A 23,772-nucleotide genomic window follows, 5' to 3' on the forward strand; every position below is an offset into this window, starting at 1 on the left:
CTGTCACAAATGTGTCATTCCCAGGGGCTTAAATGGTGGAGATACAGAGAGCGCTTTGAAGTGTCACAATGAACACTGGCCTTTGTGCTTCATCAAGTCCCCCAAAACTTCGCCGGCTTCTATCGTACCCACCCTACCAGAGTGCTGGATTCTGTCACACATACAGAGATGGAGGTTACATAACTTGCTTACAGGAAGTCAGAAAGATTTAAATGAAGAAAAAAAAAAATTTCAAGAATGTTTGACCACTTTGAAGTTGGCATTTTTGCAAGATTCAGTCTGCTCCCAAAAAAAAAAAAAAAAATACAGTGAGCCTTTTGGCAAAAGGTACAGCATGCACACATATACACACACATGAACAAACATACTGACAGCTCCTGCACAGTTCCCATGAAAGCTTTTCAGCAAGTGGCAGTAATTAGAGGGAGAGACAGAGAGAGAGTGAGTGAGGAGTCCCAGCAGGCTTTGAGACAGTAGGGGGTAATATAAAGCCTTGTCCCCATGTCGAACCACCTCTCTGGTATTGTTTACCAGTGGACTGACGACATGGGGGGGTGTTTAATGAACACTGCCCCCCCATCGGTTGTCTGAAAGTAGGTCTGTCCATCCATAGTTTCCTGATGAGCTTGTGCAACACCAGCAGACTGCTGACACAGAGGTCAGGGCCAGAATGGAGGGGGCAGTCAGTGCAGATTGAGTTTATTCTTTAGATTGATTCATTATAAAGTGTACCAAATGGATGGCAGAGGCAATGACATAACATGTTAATACAGAAACAGCAATTCATCAGAAGGACTGATAACGTCTGTCAGTCAGTTAAACAAATGCTGCAGAAAAATGCATGGGCTTTAGGACATGTATTTGTGCAGAAGAAACTAATGTATCCATGACTAGACTATGAGTTATGAGGAGGTACAGATAAATAACTATAGGTCAAAAAAATGTGCCACTAGTCTTAACATCCAGTCTGGCTCTTATCTTGAAAAGGCGACAGGCTTGATTGTTTTGCAGATGAGTCAAGGATCTTATCTTGACTTGCATCCGCCATCTCATCAAACTAGAGCCTGTCCTCCTCCATTCAGCAACCCCCTCCTCCTGAAACTCCCCCTTCAGTTCTCTCAGCCCCATGTGGTGAACATTTGACAGGATATCAATCAGATATTACTTTGCAAAACCTTTTAACATGACACCAGAAAAGACCCAGGTAGGGTCAGATGTAGACAGGCACTTCTCCAAACATAAAGGATAAAAAATAAGTTATAATAGCCAAAACAAATGCTAATGATAATACTTTAAGCTAACCATATTCTGTGAGGAACCTGAACTGGTGTAATACATGTATTTATGAAAGAAGAAAAGATAAAAGAATAGAAGGGACTTACCAGCATTTTCTCTCTCAGATATGGCAGAGTTGCTCTGTAAACGAGAGGAGACGGAAGATTATAACTGGGATTGCTTATGTTACAGGTATATTTGCAACTCAATGTTTAGCAGTAAACTTTCCTCAAACTTAGGACAAACCCACATAAACCATAAGGCAGCAGTATTTCTGCTGTTCTGTCTTTGTACCACAGAGGCTGTGGGCTTTGTAAGCATACCAATAAGACAACTAACCATAAAAACAGTCACCATGGGAAGGTTTGTTATAACCCTGTATGCATAGTTTTACAATGTGCACACTTTCTAATAAATGGTAACAACAGATAACAAACCCACCAGGGACGTCTGCACAAATATCACCTCACTGAAAGTCCAAGTAGACCACATACACTTCTCTGATTCAATGTTGATTCAGCCCTCATGAAAGTCGTCTGGAGGGACATTACAGATAAAATCACAGTACTATGTGGACATAGTGGATTCTCATCATTCTGTGCATGTAATATTTCCTAATTTGGATTGTTTGGAAGTCTAGTAACTGCTACTACGTAGTTTTGGGACAAATAGAGCAGTTTTTGTTCTTTTGTTCATTGATACCATGTGTGTAAGGCAGCAGTAGGTTGGAATGCAGAGGTCTTTCTTGCCTCTGACTTTTGACCTCGGGTTCGTTGGCTGACCTCCACACCCTGACCTGTTTTAATCCACACTCCCCTTGACCAGATCAGAAATAGAAAGGGAGACAAGAATAAGGTGGATTTTATATTGTATAACTCTACAATATAAAAAGATACCAACAGGTTACTAGCTTTTTATTACCACAGGAATGTAATGTTTTTTCTTTCAGGTAGAAAAATGACAGCAACAATTTTCATGAAACTCGGCAAAGGATATGACATGGACCACTGATCAAGTCATTACATTTTTGAGTAGATCCAGCAATTATATGTCTTTTTTCATACTTATGACCTTGCAAGATGTTATGATGTTTGATTTGTTATGGGCCTTTGCAGAGATGTAAATTCAAGGTTTTAATAGCAAATTATAAAAAAAAAAAAAAAGTTTTTCTCCCATATCTGAACATATTTTTTCTGTTACCCCACAATATCCATCTTCTTGATAAGTCCTGAAGCATGCTTTCTTATCTTATATTAAGATGGACCGTTCTTATTTTGAATAAATTTACAACTTTGTTGCTATTAATAAACTGATAAATGTACTGTATTGAACATGAATGTAGCTGGTGATCCCCTTATACTCTATAATTGATCTATTTTGGTTACCTCGTGGTTGTAGTGTTTTAACCCATAAAGACCCAGCGCTACTTTTATGTCAGTTCCCAAATGAAATTTTCTCTCTATCTAACCTTTCTTAGGTGATATATCACCATTTATTTATAATATTATCCTCAGTATTTTATCAGTATAAATCAGGTATTTTCCTGTGTGTAATTCATTGATGATATAGATGTTCATAAAAACTCAGATTAAAGTTGAGGGTTATTATGTCAAAAAGAGAGAAAACTGCAGAAAAAGTGACTTTTTCAGTAAAATATATCATTAACTGAACATAAACCAAGCATTTCCATCCACTGTCATTGATCCAACTCTATGGGTTTTACTGGTGAATCAATGTTGTAGAAGATGACAGTGTTTCCATGTTCACTACGGAGCCCCTGAATGTCCAGATGGATCATATCTGAAAGACCATGAAAAGATGAAAAACTGCATTTTACATCAATTATTTACATTGACTTATAGGATTAGTGGACCACCAGGTATTAAACATTTTATGTCAGTAGATGCTTTTGGTCAGTGATGGATGTTTGGGTCTTTATGAATTAATATTTTTAATGTACATATAGACACACATATTTTTTTTGTTTGCTTGATCTGATTTCATTGTCTTTTTCCTCTTTTTGTTTTTATTTTTCTGTTCTTCAGTTTGTCCCTTTTTTGTTATTATTTGTGATGTATGCTGGGACTCAAAACAAGAAAATAAATACATTTCCTAATGTAAGTAACAGGACCAGACACAATGTAAAGTATTGCTTTTTATCAAAACCGTTACTGTTATTATCCAATAAAAGTCCCCTGAGTCTTTCTACTCTCCAGAATCTGCTGTATCCAACTGCAATTTGAAGTCTCCTTTATTTGCTCTGAGTCACCTTTTATTTGGGAGCTATGCTCATTTCCTGCTGTATACTACCTCATTTCTTCCACACGTCAAAAAAGACAGGACTTTTTCATATCACAAACACTGTTGTCAATTATGATTTACCTGAACAAACACAAGTGACAAAAAGTGACTAGTAAGGAAACTGACTTGTAAGCAGATCAAAATGTAAGTTAATAGTATGTTTTATTACTTAATCTGACTCAAAGTAAATTGTAAAAGAAGGATCCAATAAAACAAATGATAAACCACAAAATATGTGACTTTAATACTTCTCAAATATCAAGGAGGTTCTTATATTTTATGATGAACCACCACAAACGTAACACAGTCTGAGGAATACAATGCCTGTCTTCATACACATTTTTTTTTTTTTTTTTTGCAAACCAGTTGGCTGATTAATGCTGGATAAAGTGTTGTCTTGGTCCCAATCTGTCTCCCTTGGATTTTTTTTTCTCAGTGGCAGAGCTATCTGTAGATGCAAACATTATCACAACATCCATGAATCCACGTGTGCATGAAAATGTGTGAACGTGTATGTGTGCATGCCACTGTGATTGAGCATAATATGTGGGCAAAAATATGTTTAATCATTTCATGGGTCACATTTCAGACACATAATGGGTAAGATTCCCTCTGTGGACAAATAGCTTTACAATTTATTGCTGAATAATGGCCTAAAAAAAACACAAGGGAGAAATCCCAGCCAAAGACTCCTACTCATTCCACTGTCACTAAATCACTTCCACAAACAAAACACAACAGCAGTAAGAGGTAGATTTATAGTCAGTGCTGTTTCAGGTGCAGGACTCAAGTAACTTTGTTAGGATTTTTTTTTTTTTTCTGAAGTCACACCAGTTTTCTTGCTAAATTTATCTTTGTTTGTATAACACTGTGGATGGTGTGAGATTTAACCTGAGTAACACGAACATGTTTTGGCCTTTTTTTTTTAAAATCAGTCCAATACAGAGGTTATATTATATATGTCACTCTGGTTATTTTTGTTATAATTCATCTTTATTTCCCCTTAATTTTTAAGGATGTAGTTACTTTGTTTATATATATATATATATATATATATATATATATATATATATATCATATTTTACTGAAAGAATGTATAAGTTTGTGAATATGCTGAAAGTCTAAAGCAGTGGTTCCCAACCTTTTTTGGCTCGTGACCCCATTTTAACATCACACATCTCTGGCGAACCCAGATATTCAAAACAGAGAGTTTTTTTTTTTTTTTTTGCTAAAATTAAATTTTTTTTGATCATGTAATAGTTTGCTATACTATGTTGCAAATAAATATTAATTTTAGACAACATTTAGGCTATATAATGTATATTATTATGGACAGAGGCAGAAAAGCCAGGTGTAGATTACTGCACAAAGTGAGAATTTTATTTTCCTTGGTCAGGATATGTACAGTCAGTCCAGCAAAACAATACCAATAAAAAACAATAACTCAAACTATGAATTATGAAAGAGCTGCAGCCTCTTAAACCAACCACAATGAACATTTGAAAGATAAAGAGTATCACAGTGCTTCAGTTTCAGCTTCAGAGTTTGTCATGTCTTTTATGGATTATGATTTTCTCTCTCAACTCCCCATATATTTTTTATCAGTAAGTTTTTAATTTATTTTTTATCAATTTCTAGAATTTTCAGGTGACCCCATTTGAATTCCAGGTGAAAAATTGTCTCATAAGCTAGTTGAAAACAAATGAATAACTGTTTTATGCCTACTTAGATAGTGTTATGCAGTACACAGTGTTAAAAAAATATACCAATATGTTGTTTTTTTTTCATCTACAACCAAAGAATGGTCTTGAATAATGCACAGTATGGGAGGTCTGACTGACTTTTTGCCTGGTACTAACAAGACATTTAGTTCAGCAGTGTGTGCCCTTTCTGTTGTGTAAACACTACACCACGGGTTCCCGTCAATGACCCATGAAGTCGTTTACACACATTGTAAATCTCACCTTCACAAAATGCAGTGTTTCTCTTCATAATAGCAATTACAGTTGAATAAAGGTGAGCGAGAGATCTCACAGTCTTACAGGAATGTGAATGAATGGGTACCAGTAAGTACCAGTGTTTTCATAGCACCATGGTCACATATTTTCCTAATGTTTTTCTGCAATCCCCTTGGCATGCCATAGTGCAGGTTGTCCCAGTGTGGGGTAGTCCAGGCCATGTCAGGTGTTCACTGGGGAGCTGTAGGCTGCACAGCACACAAGCATCAGCTGCCTCATTTACTGCCACTAATTTACTGGAAATGGTTGTGTTGGGGCACAGGGGGTATGGTATGTGTTTGCTTTACACAAGTGTGCTGCTGTCTGAGTGTGGAGATGTAGTATGTGAGCCTACATGATTAAAATACTTTCCGGTCATTCATTATTGCCATTACAAAATTTACTTACTTACTTACTTACTAGGTTTCCCTTAAATAATTTTTAATAGAGCAAAAGAATTATGAAAATCAGTGGAGCTGTAAGATGGGGTGCTTGGTTGGTTATGGAGCTTTGCAGAGGTACACCATTCTAAGTTTTAAAAAGCAAAACCATAAAAATCTATTTTTTCCTAACAATCTGAACATATTTTTTTCTGTTACCCTGCTGTCATTGTTGTAATCTTTAGTAATAAGGTTACATATGAGAAGCAAAATTGACTTTCAACATTTGTTCGGATACAAGTTTTACTGTTCAAAGATGAATATTTCAATATAACGTTTTCAAAAATAACTTTTTAGTCCAACAAAAGAACTTGCTCAAATGTGTATAATTATGCAAACAAATAATAGTGTCCGGCGCCTGGAGCACAGGCCACATTACATCACTGCCAATCAGTAACAAGCAATGTTTTTCTTACATTGTGTGTGGTTGCGTACATATCCTTCTCTTTATGAGTAAGACAGCCAGATATGTTAAGCAAGTCACTGGCATGTAGAAGTTGCACAACAAAACCCGAGCAGTCTACAATGCCCCTCTCAACCCCACCACCACCTCATCCCAAGCCCCCCTCCTGCAATGCAGCTGCAGTGTGTGTGTGTTGTGTGTGTGTGACCACCCATGGTCTGTACTGTTTTAGGATTAGGGGGCTCAGGCTAACCCAAACCTTTTTCTCCACCACTTAACACAAATGGCTAAATTGGTGCAGATGGCTTATGGTCAGGTAAGCCGGCGGCTCCAGCACTAGATGTATAAGGTAAGTGAGTGTGTGATGGAGGGCTGAAAGATGTTGTATGTGTGAGTGTATGCGCAAGCTGACCAGGGCCTTTGGAGATGTTATCTGAACCTCATTTCTGTTTGTTGACTGGCATGAATGTGCACTTTCTGCCCTGCACTTATAACGGAATTTATTCTACATGCTCTGTCGACCACTGAGTGCACGTGTGCTGGGAAACGTGGGAAACAATTTCATTTTACCCTTCTTCGTGAGGAAAACACTAGGCCCTCTCCCCCTCATACTCTCTCTCCTACATCTCTAGTCCACATTTTAATAGTTTCCATATGCCATAGTTGGAGTGTGTCAACAGGAAGTGATGTGATGACTTGGTGTAATGATGCATTGGAACATTTCCTGCAGAAGAGGTATATTAGTGTCCAGATGTTAGATTTAACAGCTATTTGAAAAGGAGGGAAAATCTCCACACCAAAGTATGTGACAATTACAAACATAACTGTTTTAATAACATGTACCATTAGGCATCAATGTGATACAAATGGAAATGAAAGACTTTTGAAATGTGAGAGTGTACAGATGGCAAACTATTCCGTTAAAAATAAAGTGTTTTGGTTACTTTATCAAAGTATTGTAACTTGATTTGTTTTTCATTCTTTTTCTGACAAATGTTGAAAGTGGGAAATAAAAGTAGAAAGTCCTAAAAACATACATTTTAACAGTTTACAGAAAGTTTACAGTAGGCTAATACTGAAGGGCTTTTCTAATTTTTCCTGCTCTGAAAGGTGTTGTTATTCATCAATATTGCTGTTGATTTCTACATATATGCTTTGTTTATAGTAGTAACTTTAGCTATAATATGAATGGATGCATTAAGTCACTATACGTAACTAGACTAACTTACTTCTGACTTGGTTGAAACAGAACACTTTCAGTCTTTAGTGGTGTGTTAATTAATTTATCATGTCCGCAGCTCACAAACGCACACTATCATCACACGGTGACTTCTCTTTCTTGGTTTATGATGTTAGCTGAAAAAGGACGAACAAGGTCTAAATGCACACACAGACGCACAAGCACACATGTTGGCCTTTGTTTATAAGAACAAGCCAAGGCAACAGGCTTCTGGTTTCATGCAGTGTCTGGTGGGGTTTAGTACCGGGCCCCTGGAGCATGAACTATGAACCGCTGACTGGTCCTTGGAATTCGTCACCAGGCAAGACAGTAACTCTTTACCTGACTGACAATGAGACTCTTCCTCCATCATTAAAGTTTCCCTATGTATGTCATTACTCAAATATGACATGAAAAGTATGCTTTCTTAGAGGGTTTTAGATTTGTACTTTCTGAAGTAATATGCATGAAACAAATGATAATAAAAAAAAAAAGTTTCCTCCCAACAAAGCCTCAAGGTTCTAACTATGCATCCAAAAAAATCTGGACAAATCAAATCTGCTATGTACAAGTGAGAGCAATGGGAAAACAATGGCCAAAGTTCATGAGAATCTCCTCTTACATCAGATATTTCGTTATTGTCTACATAAAGGAAGATTAAATTCATACAGACCTGGAGTTCATAAAGTCAAAGAGAAATAATTTTATTGGTTGATGAAAACAAACAAATTAAATTTGTCATGATCTTCAAGACAAACAATCTATTCCTTCTCAAAAGCAACAAAATGTAACCTTTAACATCCCCTGGTTTAGATGGTCACAACTGGTCGTACAATGAATGTGGTACAATACTCTTACAGTGGCCCAGCTCCTTCATCAGCATTACTAATACAAACATATAGTATCTAAATATTGTATCTAAAGTATCCAAGCAAAGAAAATTCAAAAACAGCTTTGCTTTTTGATTTGGTTTCAAGAAAAACTGTGGTAAATATACCCAAAGTCTTGCAAATATTCCAAACTTTTTACAAAGTGATCATGTGACTAATTTTTCCTCCTGGTTTGTTTAGTTCTGCACAAGAAGAATTAATCCAGAAGACAGAAACTTATTTACTGATGATTTCAGTGTCTGGGCTAGATTTTTTATTGTTATTTTGCCAAGAAGCACCACAAGTGGGTTTGAAAAGACTCAAAAGAAGATAAGAGGCTGCTTGTAACAAATGGAACGGTTTTGTCTCTAAAACATTGATTAAAAGATAAAATGTGTCACCTGCTCCCACTGACTTGGTTGAATGTGTGGTTTATGAAGCAGAGTTAATAGGGATAAGCCATATGATCCCAACTGCACTAACAATGCTAGCCAGTGGATTAGCCGCTGACATTTTTGGGAAAAGGAAAGAGTGGGTTACCAACACAGAGGGATTATTCTGGCCTCTGGAGGAGACTGTGGTGGCCCCAGAGCAGTCGAGTGGCAGCCGTCTGTCTCACAGACTTACCAGAAGGACCAGCGGGCGAGACCTTACTGGATGACAGCTTATTCAAAAATATGCTCTGTACTATCAAATTTAGAGAGCAGTGCATTCAGCTAACTAGGTCAACAGCAGTGAATTGTGGGTAACTTTAAAGATATGTACTCTTGAGTAATGTTCATGCACATGTGCAATTTAAACATACTATGAAATATTAAGCTTAAAAAATGCACACATCTATTCCAGGTCTGTTACTAACACATTAAAACGGAGTGCTAGTATGATTAATTGAGCAGAGCTCTCAGGTTGGCTGAGATAATTAATCATCAAGTCAAACGTAAAATTGAGGACACATTAAAAGCAAAACTGTGAACACATGCTCAAGCTAAGCATCCCAATTAAAACTGAAACCACAAGCCTGAATATAAATTTCCCTAAAATTACACCTGGGTTGAAAATGCATTCCTGTGTACATGTTTAAGCATCTATGGATCTGTCTGTGTGTGAGTGTGCATCTAGTTTGTTCATTCTGTGATTTATGGCCATTCATTATCAGCGGGCTACAGTTGTGTTTTGAGATGCCTGCATTTTCCAGTCATCCTCAAGATTTACTGTCAACAAGTACCATCATCCCGCAACTATGCATGTACTTTTTACTGTCTCCTTTACGTCAGTCGCTTCATTGACTCAGCACGTGTCTCAGTAACAACTAGCATTTATAAGCAACAAATACAGCAGAACGATGTGATTGAAAAAACAAGTATATGAGTAAAATTATAAAAACTGGAAAATCACAACGGTGATGCTGATCTTTGGAACAATTACATAAAAAATAGGACAAATACAATTTCACAAAACAATCAGTGCATTTGAAATTGATTGGGCGTCATTGTGTAGTTTGATTTTGCTCACCTGGACTTATTGTCTGACAACACAAATAATAACATAACGTCCTGCACATTTTTAATCCCCCTCGGCCAAATATAGTGTAAGATTCTGTTGAAAGCTACTGCCCTATAATTTAGATTAGATTGTCTTTGTGCAAAACTTATTACATACATATTTATATTTGAAAGTACTCAGATATAATAACTACATAAAGCACAAGGCCATTTAACCTTGAAAAAATAGGTCACCTATTTTCAACAGGTTTCTGCTTCATGCCAAGATGCATCCACAGTATAAATTTGGTACAGATATCTCAATGAATTCCTCAGATAATGTGATTATGTCATTGAATGGACAGACAGACGACAAAACAATTAAAATACCTTCAGCCAGTAGTTGGCCGAGGGGTAAAAAAATACATATATACTATACTATACTATACTATACTATACTATACTATACTAATGTTATTGTCTTTTATATTCTTGAAGTATGTAACTTCTAAAGCTTTGAATTCATAGGAAAAACAAAATTTCCTTCTGGAGGTTGAGGCAGAGTTCATTTTCAACATCCTGTTTCAGACAGTCTTTTTTCTTTCCATTCTTTTTTCAACCACAACCTCCTTGTTACAGCTGTGCTCAACACAGGAGTGACCTCGGGGACTATGACACCACACAAACCGGCCAGTGTGGTCATGACCAGAGCCACTACTGGCACTCATCATCAGACTGAATGGCAGTTGGTTTCCTCACTGGCTGACTCATTAGGGCCTACTATAGTCTGAAAGGCAAATATGTGGGCGGAATGTAGGCAAACATAATTACGCCTGCTACACATAGTGTTGATTATTGACCAAAGACAGGCCCAAGTGAGAGTGGGAGCAAATGACGAGATACATAAAAGGCAGTGAAAGTAGCAAAGTATTGAGTCTTTTATCTGAGAGGGACATTGACAAGGTGTGGTTGGGATAAAGGATGTTTGGGGACTGTGAGGCTGCCAAAGCGGAAGAGGGAGGAAGGACAGAGCAGAGATCTGCTAGCAACCTTAGCACGCAAACCACAGCAATTCTATTGTCCCCAAACAGATAAAGAACTATCTCCATATATAACCGGCTGACATGGACAACATTTTTGTTATTCCTAAATTAAAATGTCTCTTCATCAGTTACTTCAAATTTAACAATATAAGCTTGATTCCAGACACTGCAGCTCTAGAAATGGAAAATCTGTTGCTTACATTCATAATCAAACAGCGGCAAAACCAGTGAAAGACAAGACAGATTTTGTGTTTGAAGTACTGTCGCATAGAGACAGAATACAGATCCAAACATGGGGTCAAAGGTTGTTTAGTTATGGAATGTTTACCAAAGACGGAGAGGATGAGGGCTGCTATGGTGCAGGGCCTTCCCTTTCACCATATGGATGAAATGTAAAACACCACTGTGCTAAATTTAACAGACAGCCACGGTCTGTGCCTTGTCCAGTGTCAGAAGTCTTTAGGGGATTGTCAGTAGTATAGCTGGTGGGAACGCTCAGCGCTGAAGGTGACTGATATGTTGTTTCCGACTGTAACATTCAGAGGAAGGTGGTCAGGGGTCAGCAGCCTCCACCCGCCTCTGTGGCTTGACACATCCTCTGCAGCCACAGACTTCTAAAAATAGAGGCACATAACAAATGGCTCTCACACCACACATAACTTAAGTTTGTTACAACAGGTTATACTTATAATTGCAAATTAGTCAACACTGCACGAGGAATGAAAACAATTGCGTAAAAGATCTTAAAAATACATACAGTGGCGTACCTTGTTATTTACTTATTCATTTTTTAATTATTCTGACTTACACTAATCCACTTGAAAATGGATACCAAAGACAGAATTGGGGTCAAATAAAGAGTTAAATCAACAGGTATCAGTCTATAAACCAAATAAAACCCACCTGTTCCAACACAACAATGCAAACCAAACAACACAGTGAGACACCTGCTACACGAAGTAAAGAGTAGAAACCTGCCAAAAAAACACTCTGGGCAAAGAATAGCAGTTCCACCACAAGGAAAAAAAAAAACACCTGCTGTGGCACAACATCCTCTACATGTTAGCCCCACATTCGATGTAAGAATAACAGCCACCTGCTGAAGGTTAACAATAGCCCAAGCTAAGCTATGGAGCGCCAAGAATCTACTCACTTGAACTCAATGCCTTTAAAACAACAAGTGGTATTGGATGTACAATACAAACGTCCATCCATGAGTCATGCAGACAGCCACATACAGTCACCCATGAACATCTATCATGATTTCATAAAGGACACAACAGTGTGAGTATGTGCTTTCTATAATCACACCAAGGTGTTAAAATGAGTGCCAGGAGGTGTGGGGAAATACCAAGAAAACCTATAGCTTATTTTATAATTGACCACAACGGGGGAAAAAATGTAAATGTCGAATGAAAAATGCACAGTATCTACAAACATAACCCAAAGCAGCCACTAACCTAAACTAATTCTTAAGATTTAAAGAATAATATTATGCAGATCTATGGAGGTGAGCTCCCATATGCGATTATGTACATTTCTATGAGTTACTCATCTACACTTATGCATTTGACCTACAATCCTCTAGGGCTTCTCTATACAATATAAGGTTGTTTTTTTATGCTTGTATTCTTTTTACGTGACTGTTGTGGGTATGAATAGCAATCTGTATTAGGTTAAAAGTTAACTGTTGGTTAACAGTTAACGGTTGGTTAAGTTAACAATTGGTCTTAGCATTAGTACATTAGAGTTAGTGAGATGCATGGACCTGTTTTTTTTTTCTTTTCTGTTTTTTGTATTTTTTGCTTGACGTGTTGATTTTAGCTGCAAAATCGTTTCCCTCAAAGTAAAAATGCTAGAGATGTTGTTCATTACACCGTACAAATGTGGAAAACCTTGCTGTTGTGTTCAAGCATGTTCATCAATTGTGAGAATGCTATGTAGCATAAACTGTATTCTCAATTCTGGTTGCCTTTTTCTTCTACATCCCTCCTCTTTTTATTTTACATCATTTAAAGGATTTGTCTTGTTATTGTCTTGCTAAAAAGTTTAAGTGGGCGTCAGAACACTTAAAGTCTGAAAGGACCCAACAGTCCCTTGCAACTATTAACCACTGAGAATCCACTTCATGAAGTCACCGTCTCTTTGGCTTCAATCAATCACCCCACAGGGCCACCACTGTAAATAGACCCCTTCAGGTGCAGTAAAAGCACTGTTCAGTATTTTATTCTGTGGCTCTAAAGTTAACCATCACACAGTTCGAAAGACATTATTGCCAACCTTTGAAACAGCACAACAGTTGTGACATGCAGCAAGACCACGCAATGTCAACAAGCAACTGCAACAGATAATTCAGGAATGTTGGGCTCCTTTTTCATCAAGGCACTCTGATGTTTCTACAGGTTGCTGGGGTTTTGTTCTGGCTAGATAAGAGCACAGCAACTGAAACTTCCTGTTTGACATTTAGGGTTATCCTATTGTACATCACAAGTTGAGGTCTGTCAAAAGAGCAAACCTACATTTTTTACATTTCATTTAAACAACTTGTAAAGGCCTACTTGAGTGTTCTGTCCTCTGCCTAATAGCCTTTTCTTCACTTTGCCCTTTTTCTGAAGGTAATAGTAAAGCAAGACTGACAAAGTCATTAAGTGAGCAAGCAATGGGTTTGAAGAAGTGCGTCTCACTTGAAGCATGTCCCCCCCTTACTCCCCCAGCCTTGGCTTTTCACCTTCCAGACCCCCCTACTGACCCCTTTGTTGGGGCGAAGGGATCTAGAGCTTTGGAACCAGCTAATTATAGAGTTTTAACGTCTGCTTGGCTGAGCTCTAAGTGCTGGGGGACATTCCTACAATTGGGAGATTAACAAGTGTGTATGCTTTCTGTGTCTGCTCTTTTTATTTAAGAAACAAAAAAGAAAAAAGGAAAAAGCATCTTACTTAGGACGTATAAAAATTCAAATGTATAATTAAAACACAATGAAAACATTTTGAGAGAAACCACTACAAACAGTAACAGCTTTGTGAAAGCGGTGTTTAAAGTCTTAAGGGTCCAGTGTGTAAGATTTAAGGGGTTTTAGGAGAACCCAATTGCAGGAAATGAAATGTAGTATTCATAATTATGTTTTGTTACCTTAGAATGAGATGTTTATATGTACAGAGAGACTGGATCTTCTCCACAGAGTCCACCATTTTGCACTGCCATGTTTCCACAGTAGCTCCTTTTTTTCTGTTTCACAGTAAGTGGCATCCAGTGTTAGGGTGCATTACTATTACTTTTATCGGAGTGTGGAGCATAGTTAGATCACATTATTTTTTATTTATCCCTAGATATTACCAAGGTCTCAAAATAAAATCAGGGGTTCTGATTGAATATAATTTTCACTGTAGATGCTGACAAACATACAGATAATTTCATTTTACATTAAATACAAAAAAGGAAAATAAACAGAGGGAAGCGCCAGTGAAAAATAAAGACTGATGAGCAATGGTAGTGGTAGATGGTATGGCCTTTTTAAATAAATCTTCCCTGAACCAGGCTTATTGCATACATTGTTGCCCATAAAGTTGGAATAAAGTATTTCTCAGGAAATTATTGTCCCAATGTGACTGATTCTTGATAGGTAAAGTGTAACTGGGACTCAATCATTGTACCTGGTCAAAGGTGATTACTGAAACATGTCTGAAAACAAAATTATTCCAACTTTATGGGCAACAATGTGTAACAACAGCAACTCACTGATTATTATATGAATTTTAACCTGGAGATCCTCACTTACCCCATTTTTAGGTTTTGCTCCAAGAGCTGGCGAGGGGTCAAAGGTGGCGGCAGCAGGAATGTCATATGGCTGTGGAGAGTTTTGGAGTGTTGTTGACACAGATCCAGATCCTACATCAGTGTCCTGTGCAGAAAAAGAGAAACATGGCATGCTAAGAGTATTCCTATAATATGCCAGTCTTCAGTGAAATATTAAAGACCTAATTTAATAAATGCACAGTAGTTTACTTGGGTTACAGGTCAGATCAATGATGCTTAATGTCTAGAGATGTTAATATGCTACCTAGTGGCTGCAAGGGGACATACAAGTGTGGCAACAGTGGTGAAAATAACAGAATGAACTCAATAAAATGTGTGCCATAAACATTTAAAGATCTCGGTGTAAATTCAGCAGGTGTGTACCAGGAGTTGACGTCGGTGGAGGGTGGGGGTGCTGCCCATTGAGGAAGAGGCACTGAGGGCATTCTCAATTTCTTGGTCCAACTGGTCCAGCTTCATGAGTAGCAACACCATTGAGTCGAGACGGCCATGCTCCCGCTTAGTAAAAGAAAAATACAGTTACTCTATTAAGCTAATAATATCCAGCAAACAACTATCATGAAAATTACTGTTTTGCGGCTTGTGCAGATATCAGCACAACCAAAAGCATCCCTGTGGCCTAGTACTAATGCTGTGCCAGAAAACTTAGTACAGCAGTGTTGATGGCTCTTCTCCAAACTGCCAGTGCTAATCCTATATTATAAAAGGCAGGTAGACTCAGTGTGTCTCAGGCATCACACCAAATCCGGAAAGAGCTGACAGCTGCAGTTTGGTATTCTTACGTATTTTTGGTCAAGGAAGAGACTAGCAAAAACAGCAAGTTGATAGGACCAATACTTTTGTAGATATTAGTCATTTTGGAATACAATGGCGTCCTAACATTGCTATGCCCAGAATCATAGAATCATCATTGAGGTAGGTTACCTAGCAACAGATAAACAATAGCGCCACATTGCCATGGTGTCAGATTTCATGTGCAGAAGCAGACGTGCCAGCTGAGAGGTTTTTCAACTGAAAATGCCAGTGGAATTTACCAAAAAAGTAAAGGAATGAACTGTATCACAGGATCTAGAACCCGTGGTTTCTCATGGGTCAACTTGCTAGTATTATTTTATTAAACTTGAGGCAAATTCATGTAAAGCTTCTCAGCTTCATATTTAAACTTAACTTTAGAAAGTTGTAAGAGTTATCTAACCACCACTAATAAAGACAAATTAGTGGTAGAGAATCAATCTGTGCATCATTTCCAGTCCAACCTCACATCACTGAGAAACAACAAAGGGCCTGCATTGTTATTTGAATACACTTTTCATGAGTATTTAACTGGAAAAAGAAATCTAACTTTTCTGACTGGTCTCCATCATTTTATCTATGACAACAAGACTTGGTATTTTTCCAACTTAGTCTTCTAACCTGTGCGTTTAAATGGCAACGTGCATAACAAGTCTCACACTGACCTCAAGTGGCAGTTAACAAGTAGGACAAGCGTTCTCACTCTTCCCACCACCCTGTCCCTGTCTGCTCCCACAATCATGCTTTGATTGCTGTAATTCAAGCTCTTGATAGAAGTCATAAACATATAAAATCCCTCCCTGCAGTCCTTAGCACAGTTTATGCCTTCATTTCCCTCTGCTTGTCTTTTATCCTGGCCCTGGGTGTGGCTTTCTGTCTTTGATTCTCTCTCAAGAAGAATCCCAAGAAATTACATTACATGGCTGCCTCATTAGTCCCAAACAAACTTTGTTACATTCTCTGCTCACAGTCCCTGTTAAATACTTTATGAGTGTGAGTTCATAGGACACTCAGTTACTAGGACTGTATGTTTGCTCCAAAATGTAGACCCCTACTAACATGTGAATGTCAACAAGGTTCTTATGTTCCATCTTCCCTTTAAGGTGTGTAACATCACAAAGCACTTGCATCATGTACAGTTAACACATTCAGAAACATATCCTGAGAAGTGGCCACTGCTTTAGTGTATATAGAGTTAAGTTTAAAATGGGTGTGTACTGATGACAACATTCATATGAGCTCAGTTGTCACTAATGTTGATGCGTATTACATAGGCCTGCGGATCATAGACAATATCTCCTCCACGATGCACAAGCTGTGGCTCCAGCCCTATGTCTGGCTCCCAAATGCATCCCTAATAATGTCTTATGACATAGGCTTACGTTTATTTTCCAGTTAAAGCCTAATTAGCCTGTCAAAAGCAGTTCCTGTTGAGTTTGCTGAGGGAGCAACCAGACATCGACTGCCATGTCTGTCATGAAAATGTCTCTCACATTGGTGCATTCATTGGCATTCCTAGCTAGTGGCAGTACACATCGCTACGTTCTGTCTCTTTGGCAAAGTATCACAATGAAACATTGTACGTGCTAAAACAATGACATCTTTACGAGGCCTCACTGAATGAACAAAAGCATCTGGCTCAACATGGCAATAACAACCACAAAACAGCAAAGTAAAAAACAAGTGCAAAGTCAGAATGCTCAAAAAGGCAATGTTTTTAGGGGGCATTCTGGTGGTTTGAGTTTTCTCATAAGGCTCCTTTCCTTGCTTTCCCATCTTTTGAGGTTTCTGTTACATTCCTTTCAACATCCTGTTTTTTTTTTTGTTTTTTTTTTTTTAGATGGGAGACAGTTCTCACAGTGTTTGAACTCCGAGACCCCTCCTTCCTCTTTCCTTGCCTTTTTCAACCCCCTCTAACACTTTGTTGCCTGCATCCCATTTTTTCACTTCTGCCTGCTGACCTGAGTCTTTTTCTCTGCTGAGCTAAATACGGTGTACAAACAAATCTAAATTTGGATAACGTGTGCACTATTAATCAGTATGATAAAGTGATAAAGGACAGGAAGGCAAGAATTTCATCAATGATGAGAGGAGAAATGTTGAGAAATGAGCTCAGAACATTGAGATAATGATGTTGCCAGGTCGTCTGGTGTAAGATAAACGACAGTTGAGCCGGTGTGGCCCTGAGGTCAGGATAAGGCCTTGTTGCTAAAACAAATAAAGATAGTAACAAAGCCCAATATCAGGTTAATCTCAAGCCATTATGCAAACCAGATGGGTTCATTTTACAAATCGAATGATCCAACTACAGGATTCACTGGGGCTTTATTAGTTATAACTGAATTATCCTGTGCCCTGTAGAATATCCTGAGGTAAATCTAGGCTGCTTTTGCCTCTGTCAACCAAGGTCTGAAGATGGATGTTTGGGCTTTTTTTTCTCCTTTTTTATTTGACAAGTAAAGAGATTTCTCTTGGGGATAACGATATTTTTTTTCTTTAATGTTATCATGAAACTCCCTAAGTCACTGTTTCACTAGTAAACTAGTTATATAGGCCTGTGCATTATGTGGTTTCATCATCAGCATCACACTGTGTTCATGCAGAATAATCATATTGTGGCATACAATATCAAGTAAAGCTATTATAGTAAGGCATAACCTGAAAATGAGTGGAAAAACACCCGAATTGAGGATTTAGTTACAAGAAAGAAAAGCTACATTAATGTTATGTAATTATTATGGCCACAAAATAGATAAAAATTTAACAAAAACAGTGAATTCATAACAAGTCACCCTGTATATTAAACTACCCAATTTCCCATTTGCCATGCAGGCTATTGTTTTCAGAGTTTTAAAATCTTTTTAAAAAAATCTTTATTCATCCATCCATCTTTGAACTGTGTAGCTCTATTTTGTACATAAATAAACCCTTTTGTGAAAACATTGTCACAAAAGAAGGCAAGCAACTACTCTGCGGTAGATAACTAGCCTTGGTGACTTCCATTTTATGGCTTTACAATACTTTATGTTCCATTTGTGAGAGGTACTCATAAAAGCAACATCAGTAATATCACAGATTACAGTGGAGACCACATTAAACTTCTACACTGATCCACTTCACAAAGCAATGGCACAAGTCATTTCCAGTGCAGCATATTATCACATTACTGTACATAAACCATAAAGCTGCAAAACATCCTACAGCTGACAAACCAACAAGCCACTATTACAGATTCCTCACTTTAATTCCGCACTCTGTAGCACAGTTCATGATATCATATCTCACATGACACCAACATAACAAATCAAGCATGTTTTGTTTGGTGGGTTATTATAATATAACTAAACATATCATAGTTCCTTTTTTGGATTACAAATTGCAGTGTTTCCTTCTGACCTCTACATGGCCCCTGTAAGGTTACCAGTTTTGGAAGACATATAATTTACAGCGCACTGCATCCTTCCAAATATAAATACTGAGAGCAACTAGTGTAAGATTTGTTTAATCAAACTCTGTTAGAGTCACTGACGGTTTTGTACGCAGGTGACTGCCTTCAACTAAAACCTTTCACAAAAATTTATACTCACAATGTGGTACTTGTCCAAACAACATGCTGGCTTTGTGAGGCCTGTTATAAATAAGGGATCTCTTGTTGTCCTTCCAAAAGAACCAACACTCCAACTACCATAAGTGAATAAATATTGTGTCATTTCTCTGCCTAAATCCACAGGCTACATATAAAGTAACTGACACACACTGAACTGACTACATGTGCCAAAAGTAAAGCATACAGTGTTTGCTGAAGAAAACATTCACAGTGGAGATTACTTGAGCTTTCAAATGCCCCAACATTCATGGTCTCCATGCCCTTATAGGACCTTGTTTTGCAATGAGCAGTTGAGAAAGAGTAAAACATTTCACAGATACCCCCCCGTTCACAGATCTGTAAGCATGTGAGGGTGAAGTCATTGTTTTCCGAGAGGCTTGCCAGAATGGGGGACAAAAATTATTTGTTGGCTTTATTCGAGTTGTACGTGTGAGTTAATTTTAAGGAAGAACATTATTCTTGGTCCTGAAATGTGACTACTAAACAGAAATAAAGACAAAACTCATTAAAACTGACAGTGCATGCCCAGTGTATACACTTTATTCTGATACCTTACCTTTCTCATGCGTACTTTGACCATGTTGTCATCTTTGTGATTTCCAGGCTCTCTCATCTCATGTAAAAATGGACTGGTGAGGTGTGCGTCATTGTTAATAACTGTTTGTGCAGCCTCATCTGTCTCCTCCATTCTAGAGAATGTGGCTTCAGGACTGTAGTGTTCCCTTTGACCATCTGCCACCTCAGAGGCAGGTGAGTCACTGCCATGATGACCAGAGGCTTGGTTGCCATGGAGTCCTTCTGGTGAAACCTCATCATTGACCTTTACAGAGCCCAGTAGATGGTTGTGGGAGTATTTTTCAGGCACTTCATGTACATCACCAGCTGAGGAGTCCTGACTTGTTGAATTTGGGTTGAGATTTACGCCAATGTTCTTTTGAGGGGTCAGTACAGCTGCATCATCTGGTTCAACAAGGCTCACCTCTGGGATAGGGTCCAACGTGGAGCAGCTATTCTCCAAATGATGAGGTATGGTTTGTTCCTCACAGCCAGGCACCTCTGTCGATACCAGGCAGTCAGCAGTGTTCTCCACTGGCTGATGTAAAGAATTTGTCACTAAGTTCTGGTCTGCACACTGAGTAGTGATTGTTTGTGTGGGGTCTCCTTTTGAATCTCCAAAAAGCAGCTTTTCAGAAGATGCATTATTATTAACTGTCAAAGAGGAACTCTCGCCTCTCACACAAATATCAGAATCGGCCTTCGGCTCAGATATGACTTCTGTTCCTGTCTTGCTCACTGCTCCTTCACTTTTTGCCTCCTCTACCGTATCCATTGCTGTCATGTCAACGTTATGCTGTTCCACTGATATCTGCTCGGAAACTTCACAACCGTAAACCTGATCCATTGCCCTGTTGTGGTCATGGTCATCGTGCTCCCCTTCTTGAATGTCTCTTGCACAATGTTCAAGTCCTGTATTTTCAATCAGCCTTTCTGGGTCATTCAATCCATCTCGCTTGTCAGCAGAATCTGTCCTGCAGGTTTCAGTTTCCGCTTTGTCACATTTTTCATCGAACACTAAAGTCACAAATGGTTCCAGAGTTTTTTCAGTATGTGATGTAACCTCACCGCTCTCCATCAAATTAACGGAACTGTGCAGCCCAGCAGCAGATAGGGTTGCACCAGCATGGTGAGAAGTGGAAATATGCTCCTCGTCAACATCTGGGAGGTCAGTTTGAGGTTCTAGTTCGGCAACAGAGGTTGGTTTTAGTGTAGCCTCAGAGATTTCAGGAGGTCTGTTGTAACCCTCTGTATGGCTCTCCTTTGTTTCCTGTTGATTTGGAGGGTTGCCAGACTGCTCACCAGCAGATTCAAGCAGTGAAGGCCCATTGTTTAAAGAGATAGAGATGCATTGTTGCTCTTCACGAGAGCTATATGGACATTTTAAAACAGTTTCGTCATTAGAGAAGTCATGACTCTTTCTACTCTCTGTACCATCCTCTCCAATGACAGTTTTCTCCCTATGACTTATGCTATCAGTTCCATAACAAATATTTGCACTTGGCATCCTACTGTTTGAGTCACAGAGAAACTCTCCAGACTGCTTGATGCTTGCATTTTGGAGACAGTTTGACTCTGCAGCCCTTTTGGAAATGTCAGTATCTGCTAAGACATGTAAATCATGAGGTGAATCCTCCTGAAAATCCTGTGCAACATTAGTTTCAACTAGCTTTAAATGTCCTGATTTAATATCATCATGTACAACGGTAGCCATCATCTCCAGCATTTGATTGTTGTCATCTGCAGGCATTTGATGGGACCCCTCTGGCATGGAGGCGCATCTTGTCCGTCGTCCTTGTTTTGAAGCACCAGAGCCCACCCAAGGTCCCTCGCTGTCAACTCCATGACAGCAGACCAGATCAAGATCATCATAGCTGTACTGTAATCCTGAAGGGTGAGTAACATGCTCTTCCCAACTTCTTTTCCGTATAGCCACTGGCATAATGGACATCTGAAGCTATCCCATAGAGATGCTTTCGACCCCAGAAAACGGAGAGTGACTGGTGATGCTAGAGAGAAGAGAAAATAAAAGTAGGAGACAGTCAGTGACCTAAAGTTATGTTAATCTTTATACACAAACACACAATGTATTCCTACTGGTAAGAGCTGATAGGTAGGTAGCCTACTTATACATTTCCTGAAAATGTTTGAGTACCGTAATTTAGCTTTGCATGTAGAAAAAGAGAAAATTCACCATTTTTCTACACTTTTATAAAGGCAGAGGTTTTCCAATCTCTACATTACGTAATACTTAGTCAATTAAATTCCATTTTCCTGAGTTTTTTTAATAAGCAAAGCAAAGGAGGAAAGTAACAGAATTATGAATAACACTCTCACCAAGTAAACCCGCTGTATTAACATCACAAACTTTGGATAAACACTGGACAGCAATTGTGCAAAACAACTTTGAAAAAAATCAGGATGTTTGTTAACTGTCATTCTGTACCCACCCATGCACACACAAAAATGTGAATGATGTAACTCAGGGAAAAATGCAAGTGACAGTCTGTACTCTCAAACAGCTGGTTCTCTACAACCCTACAGTATCCTGATTCTGTAGGCACTATTGCATTAATCATCTACGTCTCTACTACGCAGTGTTTTTCCCTGTTGTTCTAGGTCAGAATGTACAGCATGCAGCAAGGGAACATAAGGATTCAACAAGCAGGATGTCCTCCAGTTAAGCTAAACATCTGCTATATTGAGAAAGATCTGGGCACAAGAGTGAGAGTATAAGAATACAGGTGAAAGGTGAGGGACGACTTCAAGTGACTGAAAACTACATGCAGAGACTCGTTTTTAGATTTTGGGTTTTCTTTTTTTAAATAGTGTCAAAAAGATTGCTGTAGTTGCTAGTAGTAATAAAAATCTAATATTTAGAGCCATTATTCACATTTCTGTCAAGTGTTTCCCAGCTTTTGCACCATCAAGAGCACAGCTGGATGTCACCAACTGCCATATTCCTACATTAATTTGCTCCTAGTTTGCTGTCAGTTGTAAGTTGTGGGGGGAAAAGTTGCACAGAATGTTGTAAACCAGTTTGTTTTGGCTGTCAGAATTAGAACAATATGTTATTTTATGTACAAGTATATAAATAAATAATATTTACTCGTAAATTCTCCAGCGATGACACGGTGCTATATATCCAGTAGCTGTATACTCAATTATAAAAAAAAAACAAAACCCAAAAACAAGTGATAATCCATCTGTTATGTTACAGATCCAGTTTTTGCTTCAAGATGAGTGATCCAGAGACGTTTTACAAGTTGGCTTTTCATTCAACTGCTGCTAAACAGTCCGTCCAGGTTTGGTAAATATAAATCCATTTCTATCCAAGTGACATAACACAGACAGTTTTTGTCAAGCAGTCCTTATTCTGACTTTCTGCCGGCTATTTTCTGGAGTCCAGTAAGTTCACTGTAAAATGGTCGGAAAAGGAGAGAAGCCCCCAAAGGCAGACAGAAAGCCGGGGAGCACTGAAAAGTCCATACACTACTTCCATCTTGATCACATTAGAGTTTTTGCTGACGCTGAATGCTGAGAGTTAGGGTGGTGTAAGAGGGGCCGGGTTTCTTTCCCCCCACTCCACCCTTGCTCTACTCCGTTCTATTCCTTTCTCATCAGGTTCCCTCCCCGCTGCCTTGGACAGGGAGTCTGAGTCACATCCAGGGAGCCCCATCCCCCGTCTCACAACTCATCACACACACTATAAGCATTTATTCACTCTGCTCTTCTCTCAAGTACTTTCTCTCCTCAGTGTTTAAGAAACTTCCACTCGCCTCTCCTTTTCTCTGAAAACTGCTCTCTATTCTCTTCTCCCTGGACTTTTCGTCATTCTTTCTTAGCTTGATATTTCACTGTGCTGGGAAAGGCTCCCACCAGTTGGTTTTGATTAGTAACAGACCGGCTGCCTCGTAAGACCTCTGGCTGGGGGCCAACAGAGATTGCTCTTATGTTTTGGCAGCTTTATCTGAGGC

General features: G+C 38.7%; 1 protein-coding gene across 1 annotated transcript; it reads right to left on the bottom strand.

Annotated features, from left to right (window-relative positions):
• Window positions 1-38: 38 nt before the first annotated feature.
• Window positions 39-23,279, bottom strand: LOC115422360 (uncharacterized). Its single transcript, XM_030138653.1, has 6 exons — window positions 22,905-23,279; window positions 19,797-21,804; window positions 15,205-15,339; window positions 14,804-14,926; window positions 1,383-1,416; window positions 39-151 (listed from the first exon to the last, which is right to left on the bottom strand). Exons 2-6 carry the CDS (start codon window positions 21,744-21,746, stop codon window positions 120-122), a joined length of 2,274 nt encoding a protein of 757 aa, XP_029994513.1. The 5' UTR covers window positions 21,747-21,804; window positions 22,905-23,279; the 3' UTR covers window positions 39-119.
• Between the last annotated feature and the right edge of the window lie 493 nt (window positions 23,280-23,772).

This window comes from Sphaeramia orbicularis, chromosome 1 (genome assembly GCF_902148855.1).
Source record: "Sphaeramia orbicularis chromosome 1, fSphaOr1.1, whole genome shotgun sequence".
NCBI classification, from domain to species: domain Eukaryota; kingdom Metazoa; phylum Chordata; class Actinopteri; order Kurtiformes; family Apogonidae; genus Sphaeramia; species Sphaeramia orbicularis.